The sequence below is a fragment of the Tiliqua scincoides genome, chromosome 7 (genome assembly GCF_035046505.1).
Source record: "Tiliqua scincoides isolate rTilSci1 chromosome 7, rTilSci1.hap2, whole genome shotgun sequence".
In the NCBI taxonomy this organism is placed as follows: Eukaryota; Metazoa; Chordata; class Lepidosauria; order Squamata; family Scincidae; genus Tiliqua; species Tiliqua scincoides.
The window spans coordinates 48,187,250-48,207,384 of record NC_089827.1 but is presented as its reverse complement, the minus strand read 5'-3'; the positions used below and the strand labels follow the sequence as shown (position 1 = coordinate 48,207,384).

General features: G+C 44.8%; 1 protein-coding gene across 1 annotated transcript in view; it reads right to left on the bottom strand.

Moving 5' to 3' along the window:
* The window catches only part of TRIM24 (tripartite motif containing 24), a 61,693-nt gene extending 46,925 nt beyond the window's left edge, over positions 1-14,768 (bottom strand). Inside the window, exon 1 of the mRNA XM_066633255.1 lies at positions 14,299-14,768. Coding sequence (XP_066489352.1) covers positions 14,299-14,677 — 379 coding nt within the window. The 5' untranslated portion in view covers positions 14,678-14,768. The remainder of the gene's footprint in view (positions 1-14,298) is intronic.
* Between the last annotated feature and the right edge of the window lie 5,367 nt (positions 14,769-20,135).

The following is a 20,135-nucleotide window of genomic DNA, read 5'->3' as shown; positions in this document are numbered from 1 at the left end:
TTAAAAATTGACAAAGGAAGAGGCACACTTCAATAAAATACTTACAACTATCTTGCAGAAGGAAAAAGGGGGGTTGACTATCCGGACTTAATCCTTATCAGTAGGGAAGAATTAGCTGAGGAAGTGAAAATGGCAGACACTTTGACCAAAAGTTACATCATTTTGGAATGAGCAAAACTGATGGAAAGGAAAGCTAAGAGTAGGGTATATATTCTGGGTATTAAGAAATCTGATTTTAATGGGCTCAGAAGAAAATTATGTTGTATCCCTTAGGAAGACCATCTAAACGAAGAAAAAATCCAAGGTGGTGATATTTTTAAAAGTGAGATACAGTGGGCCCTCCTTATCCATGGGTTCAGTATCTGCAGATTTGAATATTCCCATACTTTGGCAGGCCTCCTAGACACTAGAGGAAGGCACTTCCAGTTTGCCCGCATCCCCCGCAGATTTCATTATGTGCTGAATTCTGTTTCCACAGGGTGTCCTGGAATAGATCCCCACAGATACTGAGGGTCCACAGTACTGAAGGCACAAAATGCAAACAGTTGCTATGAGAACAAAAGTTGGGAAATACCCAAGGAAACCCAAGGAAACCAGTGTAGCTACACAAAGAGCAGTGGAAAAGTTGAGAGGCAAGGAAAACATGCAAAAGTAGTGGAAGGAACTGTCCATACATACAGCCCACACCTGCAAGGATGGTATCAAGATACCAAAAACGGGTGGGTTATTTTTTTAAAAGCTACATCTGAAACAAGAGGTAGGCCTGTTGCAGAAAATGATGATGAGGCAACATACAAAGAGACAGGGCAAGGCTGTCCAATTTTTATTTAGTGCCCACCTTTTCTTCTATAAAGATGCCGAACTAAGCAAAAGTTGCACCAACAAAGAAGGAAAGGTATCATAACATTAGGTCAAGATAAATAGGAAGAAAGTAAGGGAACATCTAGTTACTTTAAAGGCAATTTTCCAAGACCAGATGAACTACACCCAAAGGCAGGGCTTTTCAAACTGGGGCGTCATGGCGCTCCAGCCTGTGAGCCCTGGCCTCTGCCCCTTTAAGGGGCGGGGGTAGCCTGGAGGCAGGGAGGAGGCTCAGGGGGCTGCAGGGGCTTGGGAGCACTTACCCAAGCCTCCTGCAGCCTCCCCAGGGTGCAGGGAGCCGGGTGCAAACCTTTGTTAGGGCTCCCCGCAGCAGTGAAAGTGGAGTGATCGTGCTCAAGAGTGCGAGCGCTCTGCTTTTACATTCACTACTGCAGGGAGCTCTAACAAAGGTACGCACCGGGCTCCCTGCACCCTGGGGAAACTGCAGGAGGCTTGGGTAAGTGCTCCCAAGCTCCTGCAGCCCCCTGAGCAGCACGATCCTGGGGATCACACCACTGCCTTCCAAACACCCCCACTGCCTCCCCCCCACCCCTGCAAGAACTTACAGTGGCTCAAACTCTCCTGGAGAGTTTGAAAACCACTGCCCTAAGGGTATTAAAGGAGCTTGCAGATGTCATCATGGAGCCACCGTCTGCAATCTTTGAGAACACCTAGAGAACAAGAGGTGCCAAGAACTAGAGACTAATAATGGAATGATTTTCCATGAGCCAACAAGTAAGTTATGCTCTTCTCCATCATGGACACACTGAGTAGTCTGATAAAGCACAGGTACACCATGAACACAATATTCCTAAATCTCATAGTATTTGATAAGTCTTCCACAATACTTTTGTTGATAAAATGCTAAAAGGTGGGTTAGATTGTACTATTCAAAGCTGGTTGGACAACCATTCCCAGTGAATACTAATAGATGGCTCCACAACAACCTGGAGACAGGTATCAAGCAGGGTGCCATGATGTTCTGTGCTTTGGGTCCTAGATGACTGGGGTAGATGCTTATCAAATCTACACAAAGATTTTTTTAAGAGGAGGGACAGAGCTTACACCTTGGAAAACTAAATCAAAATTCAAACTATTTTGACAGGCTTGATCCTTCACCATATCAACCAGATGAAATTCAACACAGGTTCAAAAACGTCAGAGTCACAAATACAGGATGGGGGAGACCAGGTTTGGCAACAGCATGTGTGAAAAGGGTCCAAGTGTCTTGGGCTACAATCCTATGCTCACTTATTTGGGAGTAAGTCCCAATGCATTAAGTAAATATTCAAAGGCCTGTACTTGGAATTTGCTTCCTGAGCCGTAATAGTTCTGCTCCATTCTGTATTACCCAGACCTCAACTGAGACACTGCATCCCATTTTGGGAACCAAAACATTGATAAGCTGGAATAGGTTCAGAAGAGAGCAACAAAGATGGTGAGGGATCTGGAAAGAAAGTCCTATGAGAAATGGTTAAATGAACTTGGTCTTCTCTTGTCAAAGTTAAATATACAAATGGGAGATACAATCTTCAGAGATATCTTAAAGGTTATCACACAGAAGGTGGGAAAGACTCATTCTCTTCTATTCCCAAAGGTAGGATAAGAACCAATGGGTCAAAACTACAGGGAAGCAAATTTAAACTACACATTAGCTATCCTATAAGACAGGGGTTCTCAAACTCCTAAGGAGTAACATTCCCAAGGTAAGTTCTTGAGGGGGAAGGGGGAAGTTAATGTTGTGCGCTGCTGTGGGGGGGCAGGGCAAGGGGCTGTTCTTTGCTCACACAATGAAGCAATAGCATCCTGAGAGTGTGGGGAACCTCATGGACACCTCCGCAAGGCTCTCCGAGGCACTGAAAATGAAAATAGAATGATCTCGACTCACTTCTGGTTTGTGATCTAAGATTTCCAATATCTTGTGAAGGATTCTGAATAGCCCCTTCCCAAGTTCATAAAAATAGAATTATGTAAGATTTATACAAAATAATTTATGCAATGCTTTTTCATGCTGGGTCACTTCCTGAGCACATAATTGAAATGTTTTAAACATAGGTACACAGAGTCCTGAACATGCTACTTTAGTTTTCATTAAACAGACAAGGGCGTCAAAGTTTAAAGTTTTAAGTGCAGTGTTGCCAATCAATTTGTCATCACCTTAGGCTTGTTTACATTAGCAGGAAAAGACAGGGCATTTGACTGACACCCACTTTATGATAATCTAGATCAGTGGTTCTCACATATTCAGCACCAGGACAGAATGAGAATCTGTCAGGACCCACGGAAAGTTATGTCATGACCGGAGGTGACATCATCAAGCAGGAAAATTTTAAACTATCCTAGGCTGCAATCCTACCCACACTTACACAGGAGTAAGTTTCCCTTACTATCGTTAAAAGAATATACATAGTAGTTTGTTAAAAGTACAGGTCTATAACATTTCCCCACATGCAGTCACATATCATGGTAGCATCGAGTCTAATATATTAAAAATGAAATATTGAAATGAATGGGGGCCCACCTGAAATGGTCTCGCGACCCACCTAGTGGGTCCCGACCCACAGTTTGAGAAGCACAGATCTAGATGATAATCTCAGATCACCATATGCTTGTTAGGTGTGTAAGAGCTTTGACTCTTGTTTTAAAAATTTGCTCCAAACTTAAGTTACTACTACCTCCTCCATAAAGATCAGCTAAGAAAGTAGGTTAAAGGCTGTTATTTTGCTACAAACAAGACCACAGAAATATTCCAAACACTGGAATAACCTAACCACAAGAAGCAGTAGTCCTTTTTCCTTTATTACGTTAGGTACCAGTTCCTCAAAAAAATATTACAACCTCCAAAAGGCTACCTAAAAATTTTATATAAATGATTTCTCAGACTTGAACTACCATGGTTCTTTGCTGCCACTACATAAAAATATTTCTAAAATGTTCAAAGTACTTAACCCACTGTTTTCATGAGCATGCTATCTTGCTGTCCAATTAATACACTTCTGCATAATTTGCCATACCACTGAAACAGATGTCTTATGTGTTGCTAGATGGATATGAAACTAAACTTAAAGGCGAGGACAGAAGTGGGTACTTGGTGATCAGGTAAGGGGAGAAGGAAAAGGGCAACCTTTAAAAGCTATGCAGCAGAATTGTATGCTTTAAAGTTCAGCTGATCAAATAGTTTTTCCAGTTTTACACTTACTAAGGATACAATTCAAAGTGTACCCTAGGATGGCACATGTCCCATGCACTGGCCCCTTGGTGTTGCAAAAGCGCCTGCACCACCAGGTGAATTGGGAGGCTGGCTCAAGGGACTTGTGCTGGCCTTCAGAGGCTGAATGCAGTCCCAGCAGTGCCAGTGGATGGTCAGTTCGCACTGCTGGCGGGCCACCAGTGTGAGAGTCTGGGGAGGGGAGGGGGAGGGGTTCCAGGGCAGGGGAATGAAGAGCCAAGATCTGGCACTTAAGCTGGATCCTAACACCCCTCCTCTTTAGCTGTCCTCTCCCCACCTCTTTAGGTGGCGCAGATCTGAGTATCCTCATTTGGGCTGCTGCTGTGTTACCCAGAAGTAGATTCCCAGGTTGTAGCAGACAGACAGCCTGCCAGTACAAAATAGGACTGCCAGTTCCAGTGCAAAATAGGATTGGGCTGCCTGTCTGGCAAGACATCAGGGAAGGGAAAGATTGAGCAGAATGACAGAAACACAAAGATGATGCTTCGCATCAATGTATATCATGGGGAGGGGTGGAGAAGGGCAAGAAAAGTGATTGTCAATGGAATACATGTCTGAAGAACTACAGGTTGAGACTAATTATTCTTGTGGGTTCCATTCCAAGCACTCACATAGATTAAAAAAATGCACTATAGCAAATCAATTTGAAAAACAAAGTTTCTTTGCTCCAGTGATTGCAAAACAGCCTTGCTGACCTTTTGACTCTTAGATAAGAGTCATTAGGAAGACAATCCATCAGCACTTCACTCAGCCCCTCCCTTCACCAATGCAAAATGATCATCTTTCTTTCATGTGCTTGGGGAAGGGAGGGATCCGCTGGAGAGAGAAGGATTGATGGATTGTCAGCCAGCCTCTCATTAAGGAGGCTATTGTTAAAGGACTGTTCATTTTTTAAAAGGGATGCATTTTCCCCTTCTCCAGGGATCAGCACATTCCTTCTCATTTGCAGTGGCCATTCCTGTTGAGTCAAATCTGTGTATAAAAAATCCGTGTAGAAATAGGCTGGACCTGTAATTCAAAAGCAAAATTAGCTTTCTACTAGCATCAGTACATGAAGACCATCAATATGATTTTTCAAGATGTTCAAAAGTTGTGCTCAGAGAGGTTTTGCAGTGTAAAAATGCATGCATAGAAAATAGACTTATTGACAACTTTCCTAATAATCTTCTAAGCTTTTTTCACCATCAGTGTATGTATTCCATGCCATTGCAAGTTCACATGCAGAATTGCCTACCAGTCATTTTCTCCAGCAACTGCCATTTTCCTTTGTACATTTAACAAAATTAAGCAGAGACAGGAATACTGAAAAGTCATTCTGCAGCATATAACATATTTTCCTCCAAACACTTCAGCGCCACTTTGTAGCATTCTTTCAAAGAAAGGCTTCTGAAGGAGCTCTGAAATCTTCATGTCCAATTAACTGTCAGTGCCTAAAATATGGAAGTGGAATCCAAGCCTTCATTGACAAGAGGAAGAAGCACCAGCTACAATAGGTCACATTTCTTGATCCAAGGAATGTTTTTTTTTACGCTTTAGTTGTTCTATATGCAAGATGTACTGCAAGATGTACTGAGCTCTTTGGCTCAGCAGCATAGCTTTCTATTCAATAAACCCCAAATGTAGTAGAGTAGCAAGAGGTGGTCTCCACCACCTGCTGCAACTGTATTAGGGAACTTTGAGATTCCTCAATCTGAACTACACATCACTGGCACTTGGAGCTTGAACAGCAGCAAAACCTCCTTCACAAAGTTGTGCAGATAGTGTGTTCAGAAAACTTGCAGTACTACTCTTAAGAAAACCACTATTTTCCAGTTTTAGTTTGGTGAAAATATACTGCTCAAAACAATAAAGGGAACACTTAAACAACACAATGTCACTACAAGTCAATCACGCTTCTGTGAAATCAAACTGTCCACTTAGGAAGCCACACCGATTGACAATCAAGTTCACATGCTGTTGCACAAATGGAGTAGACAACAGGTGGAAATCATAGGCAAGTAACAAGACAGCCCCAATAAAGGAGTGGTTCTGCAGGTGGTGACCACAGCGCAGTCCCTATGCTTTCTGGCTGATGTTTGGGTGACCTTTGAATGCTGGCGGTGCTGTCACTCTAGTGGCAGCATGAGGCGGAGTCTGCAACCCACACAAGTGGCTCAGGTAGTGCAGCTCATCCAGGATGGCACATCAATGCGAGCTATGGCAAGAAGGTTTGCCAGTGTAGTGTCCAGAGCATGGAGGCGCTACCAGGAGACAGGCCAGTACAGCAGGAGACGTGGAGGAGGCCACAGGAGGGCAACAACCCAGCATCAGGACCGCTAACTCCGCCTTCGTGCCAGGAGGAACAGGAGGAGCACTGCCAGAGCCCTGCAAAATGACCTCCAGCAGGCCACAAATGTGCATGCGTCTGCTCAAACGGTCAGAAACAGACTCCATGAGGGTGGTATGAGGGCCCGACGTCTACAGGTGGGGGTTGTGCTGACAGCCCGACATCGTGCAGGACGTTTGGCATTTGCCAGAGAACACCAAGATTGGCAACCTCGCCACTGGCGCCCTGTGCTCTTCACAGACGAAAGCAGGTTCACACTGAGCACATGTGACAGACGTGACAGAGTCTGGAGACGGCAGGGAGAACGTTCTGCTGCCTGCAACATCCTCCAGCATGACTGGTTTGGCAGTGGGTCAGTAATGGTGTGGGGTAGCATTTCTTTGGGGGGCCGCACAGCCCTCCATGTGCTCGCCAGAGGTAGCCTGACTGCCATTAGGTACCGAGATGAGATCCTCAGACCCCTTGTGAGACCATATGCTGGCGCGGTTGGCCCTGGTTCCTTCTAATGCAGGACAATGCTGGACCTCATTGTGGCTGGAGTGTGTCAGCAGTTCCTGCAAGATGAAGGCATTAATGCTATGGACTGGCCCGCCCGTTCCCCAGACCTGAATCCAACTGAGCACATCTGGAACATCATGTCTCGCTCTATCCACCAGCACCACGTTGAACCACAGACTGTCCAGGAGTTGGCGGATGCTTTAGTCCAGGTCTGGGAGGCGATCCCTCAGGAGACTATCCGCCACCTCATCAGGAGCATGCCCAGGCATTGTAGGGAGGTCATACAGGCACGTGGAGGCCACACACACTACTGAGCCTCATTTTGACTTGCTTTATGGACATTACATCAAAGTTGGATCAGCCTGTAGTGTGTTTTTCCACTTCAATTTTGAGTATGACACCAAACCCAGACCTCCATGGGTTGATAAATGTGATTTCCATTGATGATTGTTGTGTGATTTTGTTGTCAGCACATTCAACTATGTCAGGAACAAAGTATTTAATAGGCATATTTCGTTCATTCAGATCTCGGATGTGTTGTTTAAGTGTTCCCTTTATTGTTTTGAGCAGTGCATCCCATAATTTTGAATTTGTGTGTGTAACTTTTTTGACTTTGGACCAATTCCATTGTCAAATTACTGTTTCCCCCACCCCTTAACTGGGAAACTGTGGAATAAAATTTCAATGAAACTTCTTGCAACATGCCCTGGTTGTGACCAGGATCACGTCTCACACAAATTTGAAAGAAAAGAGGTACTTCTGGTTGGAAACACGCTGCTTGCACGCACATTTGTGAGCAATTAATGCCTTAATTGCAGCAAAAGGGAAGGCAGAAGCTTAAACTGGATATTGGAGAGGCATTTGGATTCAGAAAGCTAGGGAAATTATACGGCTCCTGAGGATAAAAAAAGGTGGATTCTGATAGATCAGGGCAGGTACAAGCTGATAGGCAAAGAGAAAGTAGCCAAGACAGGCACAGCTGCTCTGGCAGCAAGAATGCCTAGCCTAGAAGCCTATTAACAAAAAGTCAATCAAAGCACAGGACAGAGCAATCAAGACTGAATGGTTGAGGAGATTGGCATATTAAACATATACAAAAGAAAGGTATGAGGGGGGATGGTCCTGCAAGATGCTTCTTAAAAGCTTCCAGGCTCTTCTGATTGCTACCTTTGATAATCCCATCTGCCTGGCTGGCCAGGAAGGCTCTTTGCTGGACTCTCCCCACTTACAGGAGATATGCAAAGCATCTGCAGGGCTCACAGAGGCTTGTTTCTTTTTAGTCAAGATTTCCAACACACTGATGAAAGATATACAAACTTGAGCTTTCTGGTCATTTTGTTTATATGTCTTTCCATCTAGCCTGGCCTCAAAGAGGAGGATCTAGATTTTTAAAAAGACACCCTCCTACTCCCCACTGGTATTTCCATTCATTGTATCTTGCCCACCATCACTTTGTTCACAATCCCAATATGCTTTCCATGAATAGTGCCCTGGATCACAACTCTTTGAGCGTTTCTACTATTCCTGCTCCCATGTTCTCTTAGTGTGAATGCAAGAAGCTGGATGGAATTCAAGCTAATATTACCCTCCTGAGATAACAAACTGATCAGTAAACAACTATCTTGGTTACTTGCGCATTGCAATGTATTTATTTTGCATAACACAGCCCAAGTTGCCCTGTCTACAGGAGTCCCAATTCCTACTACTCAGCAAGTAAGGATTTCTTGCACAGTTCAGGTAAGTCTACAGATGTAGCCATGTTTTAAGGACCAGTTCACACATGCATATGCTTACTTTATTTCAAAAGATCCAAGTGCCTAATTTCAGATCTAACTTCAAGTCCAACTGAAAAATTGTAATTGTGATATGAATGGATACCTCAGGTACTGCCTCTCCATTTATGGGACCCTTTAGTATTATTATTTAGCTGCGCAAATCAGGACCTGCTTTGGGAAGTAAGAACAATTTGCAGCAGGGAGCAGAGTTTTTACTGCAATTGCCTCAAGAAAGTGAAACAGCCTTCTAGAACAGTTTGAGATTGCTCCCCCATCCCAACTCTTGAAGGAGAGGGTGTCACAGATTGAAAATGGTCCAACTGAGTTTGGTTAAGTGGTTGCTGCTGTGCTGTGTTTCAAGGCCACTTGTTTTCAAGTCATTTGGATGTTATTATTGTACTTATGACTTGTTATTTTTAATCTGATAGTGCTCAATTAAAGGTAAACTACTTTGGACAGGTGGCCCATGTTATAAAGAGGCATGTGTGACACGTGATGGCTCATTCACACATACAAGTGATGAACATGCAAGCTGACAACAGCTGTGTGAATATTGTCAGTCCAAAGGAAATAGAACAAGCTCTACTGCTTGGGGAATTATACATGTCTTTATTCAAGGTAGTACATACTGACAGTGTCAATGTGGACTGACCCACTTAGTGGAGCAAAACAAAGGGTGAAGTGATTTAAAGAGTCTGAGAGAAGGTCAGAACCTTGAAAACAAAACTAATATTGAATATTAATGGATCAATACTGGATATAAATGGATATCCATTATATGGATATTTATATTATAAAGTTATAATATTATAAAGTTATACAGATTTTAAGACAACTGACTATATAGGTTGAGACTAATTATTCCCATGGGTTCCAAGCACTCACAGGTGGATTAAAAGTACTATAGTAAATCAATTTAAAAAACAAAGTTTCTTTGCTCCAGTGATTGAAAAACAGCCTTGCTGACCTTTTGACTCTAAGGTAAGAGTCATTAAGAAGACAATCCATCAGCACTTCACTCCCTTCACCAATGCAAAATGATCCCTTTCTTTCACTTGGTGGGGGAGAGAAGGATTGATGGACTGTTAGCCTGCTGCCCCCCCCCCCTCATTAAGGAAGCTGTTGTTAAAGGACTGTTCAGTTTTTATGGCTGATTTTAAAGGGATGCATTTTTCCCCCTTCTCCAGGGATCAGCACATTCTCTCTCATTTGCAGGGGGACATTCGTGTTGGGTCAAATCCATGTATAAAAAATCCGTGTATAAATAGGCTAGACCTGTACTTTTCTATCTCTGTGACAGCAGCTAAATCAGGCCAAGAACACCACATATTGATTTGTTATACATGTGTCAAGTATTAAAAGGTAAACAGAAATAAACTGAAGCTAACAGTCTATTATCTTATTAACAATTATCTTGTTGCCATAAGGATTACATCCCTTTAAGGTTAGCATTACTATCCCCATATTGCAGGTGGGCAGATAGAGAGAATGTGGCTTGTCTAAAGGACACCTAGTGGGTTTATGGCACATGTGAGATTCAAACTGGTGAAACCCCAATTTGCAGCTCCATTATGTTACAACATTTCTAATTATGTAATCTATAATAGCACTAGTAATTTGTTTCTGGGTGTGATTCAAGGATGCTGGTTATGGCCTTGAAAGCCCATAATAGCTTGCAGGCAAAGTAAAGGGCCACTTCACTCCAAGTCTACCTGTCCCCTGAAGTTCTCTTGCTTCCTTCCCCCCCATGCTTGAATGATTGTTTTATTGCTGTTTTTTCTTTTTTATGTTTACATTGTAGTACGTTTTTAATTTCTGTCAGCCGCCTTGAGTTTTAACAGGAGAAAGACTAGAGACAAGTCTTTAAAACAAAACAAGCTAGAGCAGGGGTGTCAAACTTAAGGCCCCGAGGCTGGATGTGGCCCATGGAAGCATTTTATCCAGTCCTCAGGATCTGCTGAGCAGTGCTGGGATGTTACTGCTGAAAGGCAGCCCACATGAAAATTTGTCTCTCATATCTTGAAATATGATCAAGATTTGTGTATTTTCTCTTCTGTTGTTTGCAGCTAATGAGTTCCTAAGTAAGAAAAAAGTGCTTATTTTTTATGATGACCTGTTTAATGACATCAGTTCCTGCCTAATGACATCACTTCTGGCCCTTAGTAGGTATCATGAATGCTATTTGGCCCTCAGTATGAAACAAGTTTGACAACCCTGAGCTAGAGCAATTATAATGCAAACCTTTCATACCCACTGCTATAAAGTTCCAAGCACAGGCTTGCATTATCTAAAAATGTACACTGATTTTACCATCAACCTAGTTTCACTCTAAAATCCTCCAACTGAAAAATACAGATCTAACTGAATTTGCGTACATGTTCTTTTGACAGTAAAACACACCTCTCCATCATCTAATTCAGCAGGAGCCAAACCCTGGACCACCAGCAGGATCTGGTGTCCGAAAAATGCCTTCCCCATGTGGCACTTACCATTCCACGCTGCAGCCACTATCTTTCCAGCTGTTCATATCGGAAACTCATGCCAGGTAGCTGCATCTGCCCAGAAATCTGGTTGCATAGCCTGGTGGTGTGAAGGGCAGTGGAAGCAGCTGCCTAGCATAGGCTTATGGGGTGATCAGCTGGAAAGTTAAGCCGCTGTGGTACGGAATGGTAAGCGCCACGCCAGGAAGGCATTTTTCGGACACAGTGGTCCTGTGGCTTGGAGACCACTGATCTAATTTCAACTGTAAGCAACCTGGGAGCCAGTTTTAGCTTACTGAAATTTATTAAGTTTCATGTACACTGATGCAATAGCATAGGTGGGCCCCCATATCCACGGATCTGGGGGTCCCCTGCACCCATTACATTACCTTAGTTTTTCTGTATGAGCACTGGTGTTTCTTCCTTAAACCAAGCAAAACTCTTGCTAAACTGAAGAGTGACATGCAGGCACCCTGCCTGCATGTTAGGACGAGCCAGACTGAATGTTAACAGGAAGCACTTCCTGTTAACTTTCAGTTAGTCTCCTGTCTGTAGCATTAAACCTGGTAGCCTGCAGACTGCTCTTCAGTTTAGTAAGAATTTTGCTAGATTCAAGGATGAGCTTCCAGAGCTAATATACAAAAACTAATGGGCAGGGGGAGGGGGCTGCTACAGAATGTGAATAGCATTCCTTGTATCTGTGGTTTCCATATCTGCAGGGCCCCCTTGAATGGAGCCCCCACAGATAGGGGGACCCTGCTGTAACAGGATAGGGGGACCCTACTGTAACAGCGGTGGGTCAAAGTGTTTGTAGAAGAGTGAAAGGTTACAAGAATGAGTTATCTGAAAAACCTATAGCTAGGTATTGCAGCGCATTAAGAGCCCAATCCTATCAAACTTTCCAGTGCTGGTGTAGCAGCAAAGCAGCCTTGAGGAAAGGAAACAAACATTCACTTACCTGGAAGAAGCCTCCATGACAGCCCCCTACTGCAGGATGCAGCACATGCCTTGTTGGCATGGCTCCACCAGTGCTGGAAAACTGGATAAGATTTGGTCCTAAATCACATTATGATTCAGTGCAGCCAAACTTCTCTCCACTTGAGCAAAAAAAAAAAAAAAAACACCAAACCACAGTGAGTTTTAAAAGGATGGTACAGAGTCCAGGATAATCTTGTGTTTCATAGTTAGAAAGCTATCGAAGATTAAGTGTTGCTGATGCCCTTGCAGACTAGCAAATGGAATAATGGAAAAAAGTTGCTCCCACAACAAGAGGTTGTAATGTCACAAGCAAATGAAAAGTTGAATGACTTTAGCTTCTCCAAAGAATAACAAAAATGTGTAGGTGGTAGAATCCTACATGCAATTTTGAAAATAAAGAGGTTTAACATCATTATCATTATTCTTTGAAGTTGTGTGGTGTAGAAAAAGCTGCCTGGCTATATGCAAGACTTTCAAAGACTACGAGCTCTTCCCTGTCACTAGAAACAGAAAAGACCACCATTCAAAGCTTCTGTTTTCTAAAAAAACAAATCTTCACACACTTCTATCTCTCATTTCCATTAGAAGTATTCACAACCAAAATACACAACCAAAAGGCAACACAAAACACCTGCACCTGAACTTATTCCAAAGTGACATTCTACTCTTGGCCATCTAAAATAAACCATTCTAAAAGCAACTAAAGAGCCCCTCCAACCCACATCAAGGAAAGTCCCAGTCACAGGATCCTTTCTGAAAATGAGTAAATTTAAACAGATGAGGCTTTTCCTCCACACACACACCCCACCACTACAGCAGAGCATAGATGTATAATCCTAGTAGTTCCATATCTTTGGTGGGAGAGAATTTAGTATTACTTAGAGTTCAACTTTTAGCAGGACTTGCTGTCTCAGTTATACCAACACAGGATGCACAGGGAAGTTTCAGTCAATCACAGTTTCCCTTCATAAAGGTGGGGTTTTCAAATGGAACCTAGTACCCTATATTTAAAGTCCTACAAGTTTCCTGTGAAAAGCAGCATGCACACACTTCAGTGCTGCAAGGCCTCCAGCCTGGACCACCATCATCATCATACTCTAAGACCTCAAATACCCTCAAGACTTGAGGCAAGCAAACTGTAGCTGATTTAGTACATCCCGGTTCTCTTGTATGTTGTTCACCTTCAGCTCTCTTCCCTGCTGCTGTATCTCAAATCCAGGTCTCTGTAATAGCGCAATCCTATGCATGTCTACTTAGAAGTGGTTCCATTATAGTCAATAGGGCTTACTCTCAGGTAAATATGGATAGGGTTGCAGCCCAAGAGCCCAATCCTAAGCATGCCTACTCAGAAGCAAATCCCATTATGGTCAATGGGGCTTACTCCCCATTGTGTTGATAGGACTGCAGCTTAAGTTGCTGCCTCTCCTGCCCCCTTTTCGGGAACAGGTTCCTATGTTCACAAAGCCTGTGTATTTCAACCAAGATATGATGGAGTGACTTGAGACAAGGGGCTCAGCCCCAGAATGCATGCCTGAAAGTGGAGGGGGGAAGAGCAAGGTCCTCCCCCCTCCCCACCAACCTCCACTGCCCTGATGATAGGAGATGCAGGGAAAGTGCTTCCATGACAAAGAGAGCTGCAGCCAGCAGACTCTCTGTCTGTAGGAAGCAGGATTCGGGCTGCAATCCTATCCACAGTTTCCTAGGAGTAAGCACCATTGACAACAATGGGAGTTACATCTGAGTAGCCATGCACAGGATTGGGGTATTAGGGTGTAACCATATCCTCCCTTCCCTGGCAGTAAGCCCCACTGACTATAATGGGACTTACTTCTGAGTAGGCATGCAAAGGATCAGGCTCTTAGGCTGCTATCCTACCCATCCTTTCCTGGGAGTAAACCTCATGGCCAACAATGGGAGTTACTTCTGAGTAGACATGCACAGGATCGGGTTGTGAGGCTGCAGTCCTATCAACACTTACGTGAGTAAGCGCCATTGACTCTAATGGGAGTTACTTCTGACTAGTCATGCACAGGATTGGGCTCGGGCTGCAACCCTATCCACCCTTCCCGGGAGCAAGCCCCATTGACCGTCACGGGAGCAGCTTCCGAGTAGACCAGCTCGGGCTCTGGGCGGAGGGCGGCGCCGGCTTACCCGGGTTGCAGTGCAGCGGCGAGGGCGGCGCGGAGACGGGCGAGGACGGGGCCGGGGAGGGCTGGAGCAGGGGCGGCGGCGGCGGCAGCGGGGGGTCTTTGGGGCCGCCCGGCGAGGGGGCGGCGGGCGGCGGCAGCATGAGGTAGCGGTGCGGCGGCGGCAGGCAGCGCAGGCACAGCGAGTGCAGGCAGGGCAGCAGCTTGGGCCGCCGGCTCTGGATGTGCTGCCCACACACCCCGCAAGTGTCCAACAGGTTGAGCAGCGGCGCCTCCCCGTCCGCGGGGCCCTGCCGGCTCTCCGCTTCGTTCTCGCCCCCCATGGCCGCGGGGCCAGCTAGGCAGGGCCCCGCCACCGCCGCAGCCACGGGGGACTCGGCCATTGTTTAGCACCGAGCGCCCCTCCCCGCTGCGAGGGCGGCCGCCAGCTTCTTGACCGAGGGCGCTCGTGCTCGCCTGTGCGCGCGCACTCGCTCACTCACACCGCCGCGCGACCAACGGCTGCCAGGGCCCCGCCCCCCGCGCTCTCCACCGACAGCCCCGCCCCTCCGCCGTCATCGTCCAGGCGAAGCTCCGCCCCCTCGCCCTGCTCTTTGTGGCCTCTGTACTCGGTTGCCTAGCAACCAGGCACGGATCTCCCGACTTCCGAACCCTTCGCAAGCGAGCGCGGCCACGCCCACTACCGGTATGGCTCGCGTCTGTGACGCACCGGAGTGGCCCCGCCCATGGCTTCCATCCTCCTCCTGTTTGGCCCATTTGGGCCACGCCCTCCAGTTGCCCCGCCCCTTTTCTTTAATAGGAGTAGGACTTCCCCTTGTAGAACCTCCCAGGAGCTTCAGTGCTGGTGATTAGAGCTCAATCCTATGCATGTCTACTCAGAAGTAAGTCCCATTATAGTCAATGGGGCTTACTCCCAGGAAAGTGTGGATAGGATTGCAGCCTCACAGCTCAAGCCTATGCATGTCTACTTAGAAGTCAGTGCCATTACAGTCAATGGGGCTTACTCCCAGGAAAGTGTGGATAGGATTGCAGCCCTGTTTGCTGAAAGCAGCACCATGTTTACAGCCCAATCCTAGGCAGGTCAACTCAGATGTAAGCCCCATTATGTTCCATTGGGCTTACTCTTAGGAAGGTGTGCACACTTTCCTGGGAGTAAGTCCTATTTACTATAATGGGACTTATTTCTGAGTAGACATAAATAGGTTTGGTTTCTCAATCTACAGTTATTGCTCTCTGGTCAAGGTGGCCAGATCCAATGGAGGACAGAGTGCCTGTACCTTTAACGTTGTATAGCAGTGGGAATTTGGGCAGGTGCCCAAACATGGAAGGGTTTAAAGAGCTGCACCTGCCCAAATTCCCACTGCTATACAACGTTAAAGGTACAGGCACTCTGTTCTCCATTGAATCTGGTCACCCTGTCCCTGGTGTTAGTCAAGTTATGCTAAACACCTATTGTGCAGCAAGCCTGGTGTGCTTGGCCAATGAACAGGCGCCAGGTGGAGTATCAATGAAGTATAACCAAATTTTATTCCAAAATAAAGAGAACAAGTCAATTACACAAGTCAAGGGGCTTATATATAGCTTTTCAGGCAGAAGCAGTCTGGGTTGCTTCTGGGTTACCTTGGGCCAATCATTATCTCTTGAACTTATCTCATATTTTTGTTGTGAGGACAAAAGGAGGGGAGGAACCACATACTCTTCCCTGAGCTCCTTGGAGAAAGGGCAGAATGAAAAATAAAGAATAATAAAAATTACAAATGTAACCATTTAGGACATGTCTCTTGCACTTGGCTCATACTGACCTGTTGTTTCCTCAGACCAGTTCTGACTGGTTTTATCCAACTAAGGGCGCAACCCTAAGCCCTTATGTCCAGGTGTGCTCCTTTATACCTGAGGGGCATATTGCTTTGAGCTATGTCCATTTGATTGGTTACAATTTGCCCCATAGGTGTGGTTTTGCCCTCAAGGCATGGAAAGTTATGAAGTTTCTGAATTTCTGTATATAGGTGGATTACACAACATGTTGCCATTACAGAGCAGTGAAGTCATAAGATAAATCAAGGAAGCACATTCCATACCATCGAAGTGCTCACCCCCGCACCATCCCCCGCACCATACCATCTTAGTGCTCACCCCAGCACCCCTGTACCAGGTGTGGCCTGGTACCCTTATCTGTTACAACATTCAACACTAAGCATAAGAACATAAGAACAGCCCCACTGGATCAGGCCATAGGCCCATCTAGTCCAGCTTCCTGTATCTCACAGCGACCCTCCAAATGCCCCAGGGAACACACCAGATAACAAGAGACCTGCATCCTGGTACCCTCCCTTGCATCTGGCATTCTGACATAGCCCATTTCTAAAATCAGCAGGTTGCACATACACATCATGGCTTGTAACCCATAATGGATTTTTCCTCCAGAAACTTGTCCAATCCCCTTTTAAAGGCATCCAGGCCAGATGCCATCACCACAAATCCTGTGGCAAGGAGTTCCACAGACCAACCACATGCTGAGTAAAGAAATATTTTCTTTTGTCTGTCCTAACTCTCCCAACACTCAATTTTAGTGGATGTCAACTGGTTCTGGTGTCATGTGAGAGTGTAAACAGCATCTCTCTATCCACTTTATCCTTCCCATGCATAATTTTGTATGTCTCAATCATGTCCCCCCTCAGGCGTCTCTTTTCTAGACTGAAGAGGCCCAAACGCTGTAGCCTTTCCTCATAAGGAAGGTGCCCCAGCCCAGTAATCATCTTAGTCACTCTCTTTTGCACCTTTTCCATTTCCACTATGTCTTTTTTGAGATGCGGTGACCAGAACTGGACACAATACTCCAGGTGTGGCCTTACCATAGATTTGTACAACGGCATTATAATATTAGCCATTTTGTTCTCAATACCTTTCCTAATGATAGAATTGTCCTTCACTGCTGCCGCACATTGGGTTGACACTTTCATCGACCTGTCCACCACCACCCCAAGATCTCTCTCCTGATCTGTCACAGACAGCTCAAAACCTATCAGCCTATTTGTGAAGTTTTGATTTTTTGCCCCAATGTGCATGACTTTACACTTACTGACATTGAAGCGCATCTGCCATTTTGCTGCCCATTCTGCCAGTTTGAAGAGATCCTTCTGGAGCTCCTCACAATCACTTCTGGTCTTCACCACTCGGAAAAGTTTGGTGTCGTCTGCAAACTTAGCCACCTCACTGTTCACCCCTGTCTCCAGGTCATTTATGAAGAGGTTGAAGAGCACAGATCCTTGGGGCACACCGCTTTTCACCTCTCTCCATTGTGAAAATTGCCCATTGACACCCACTCTCTGTTTCCTGGTCTTCAACCAGGTCTCAATCCAGGAGAGTACCTGCCCTCTAATTCCCTGACTGTGGAGTTTTTTCAGTAGCCTTTGGTGAGGGACCATGTCGAACACCTTATCAAAGTCCAGATATATAATGTCCACGGGTTCTCATAAACACAATCCGAGGCCCCTTTTGCAAGGCCCTTTTGGCTTTTGCTAAGTCAAGCAGCCTAGCAGCCCATGGCTCTCATGGTTCTCTTTTAGTCCATGACTCTTGTTTCTGTAGCTACTGTGGCCTCGGCCTTGCCTCAACATAAGGGCAGTGCAGCTCTGAGGTAAGGGAACAAACATTACCTTACTTTGAGGAGGCCTCCGTGAGTGACACCCAACTGCAGGATGCAGCACACGTCCCATTGGCACTGCTATGCCAGTGCTGGAAAGCACTGACATAAGGGGTTAGGATTGTGCCCTCAGTTATGCAATCAGTTGACTTTACACAACAGCCTTACATAACCCAATATGGCAGAGGATTGAAGATGGAGTTGCTTTTGCTTAACAACTGCAGTACATCCCATTGAATTTAATGAGCTACCTACCATTGTGTTGTAGGTTTTAGAATTAATTCCATTCAATCATTGCTAGGGAAAGACCAGTTTCCACCCAAGTTAAGTGGAAGTGTATTAAAACCCCAATCCCATTCATGTCTATTCAGAAGTAAGTTCCTTTGAGTTCAATGGAGCTTAATCTCAGGTAACTATTGGATTGCAGCCTGAGGGCGCAATCCTAACCAACTTTCCAGCACTGGCATAGCTATGCCAGTGGGGCATGTGCTGCATCCTGCAGTTGGGGGGTAGTCACAGAGGCCTCAAGGTAAGGCAATATTCAGTTCCCTTACCTCAGAGTTGCATTGCCCTTATGTCAGTGCTGGCAAGTTGGTTAGGATTGCGGCTTAAGACTCGTACAAATGACTGAGTGCAACTCTAGACTCACTTATGTGAGAATAAGCCACATTGAACATAGTGGATCTTCTGAGTAAGATTTGAGTTATCATTAAACATGTCCTATTTATTTTATTTAAAAAATTTGTTTTGCCTTTTGGTCCCATTCAAGGGACCATTAAGGCAGCTTATAAAATAAAACCAACAATATGAAATGATCACAACAAAATTTAAGAATAATATACAGTAACAACAATTACATGATCAACAAAAGAAATGAAACAACAAAACAGCTTAAAGTGATAAAACAAATGACCAACACAGAATCAAATAAAAGACAAAACATAACAGAAACATCTTCACTGTCCACCCAAAGATGGACGGTATTGGAATCAACTGAGCTTCTTAGGCGAGAGAATTTCATAGCCAGGAGCCACTGAGAAAGCCCTGACCCATGTCCTCACCAAACAAACTTCTCATGGTGATGGGACCTTGGGCGTTAAACACAGAACACCAGCAATATCCTGCCCATAAGCACCCTGGCTGCCACGTTCTGCAGAAGTCAACACTTTCTTTCTTTCTTTATAATATTTTTCTCCCACAAAAAAGGGGACTCAAGGTGACTTTCAAACCATCTTCAAGGGCAGTCTCAAGTAGAGTGCATTGTAGTATGTTGCAAATGGCTATCACCACCCAAATTGGTGGGATTCCATGTTTTAATGTTGGCCAAAGTGAAAACTGTGTGCTGGGTTCAAAGTACTATTTTTTACTTGTTTTCTTCAAGGTTTCTCCCCTTTAATATTATGAGCAAGCCTGAATGGAAGCCAGCATGCTAATTTCTCCCAAAGTGGCAGTCAGTTCCAGAGTACATCCAGTGCCATCATCAACCTACCTTAGATACTGGCCTATAGTATTTAAACTTTTTGCCAATTAATCATGCTCAACTTATCACTTAGCCTTATCTCCTGGTCAATCAGAGGGCAGAGCCTTTCAACTCTGAAAAGTTTCTTACTAAAGCAAGCTCATTAGAAGCAATGCAGAGATCATTTGTTTCTATAGTAACTTTCCTGGGAAACTCCAGCCAAAGTTAACCTTTTATTCTCCTCTGTTCCATTTTGCAAATGCTGCTGCAACCTGGTTCCTTTTTGCAAATGCATTTGGCAGAAGTCTTTTTTTTCAACACCAGGATGGGATCCTCCTTTCCATTTGAAACAAAATCCCAGGTTACAATTCAGTGCACCATTATTTAAGAATAACTCCCATGGAAAGCAGTGGGTCTACTTCTGAGTAAAAAGGGTTGCAAATATAGGCAGCTGCATCTCTCTGCTGTGAACTGAATTGCACACTCTCAGTTATGTGTTATATTTTATATGTAGAGCTTCTGGCTTAACACACCAGATACCTTAAAGGTGGATTTGATTTATGGTTCTCCTGCAGTGGTTCCCAACCCTTTTCACTTGCATATCCCTTGGCAGCCCATTTCCATAAATTGTACCCTTCATATTAGCAAAAAGTTTGTAATAATACAAGCCCTCATCTCCTCTCTATGAAAACCCAGACTTCATGTATTCATCACATATCTTCTCTTTTCATCTGTTTGA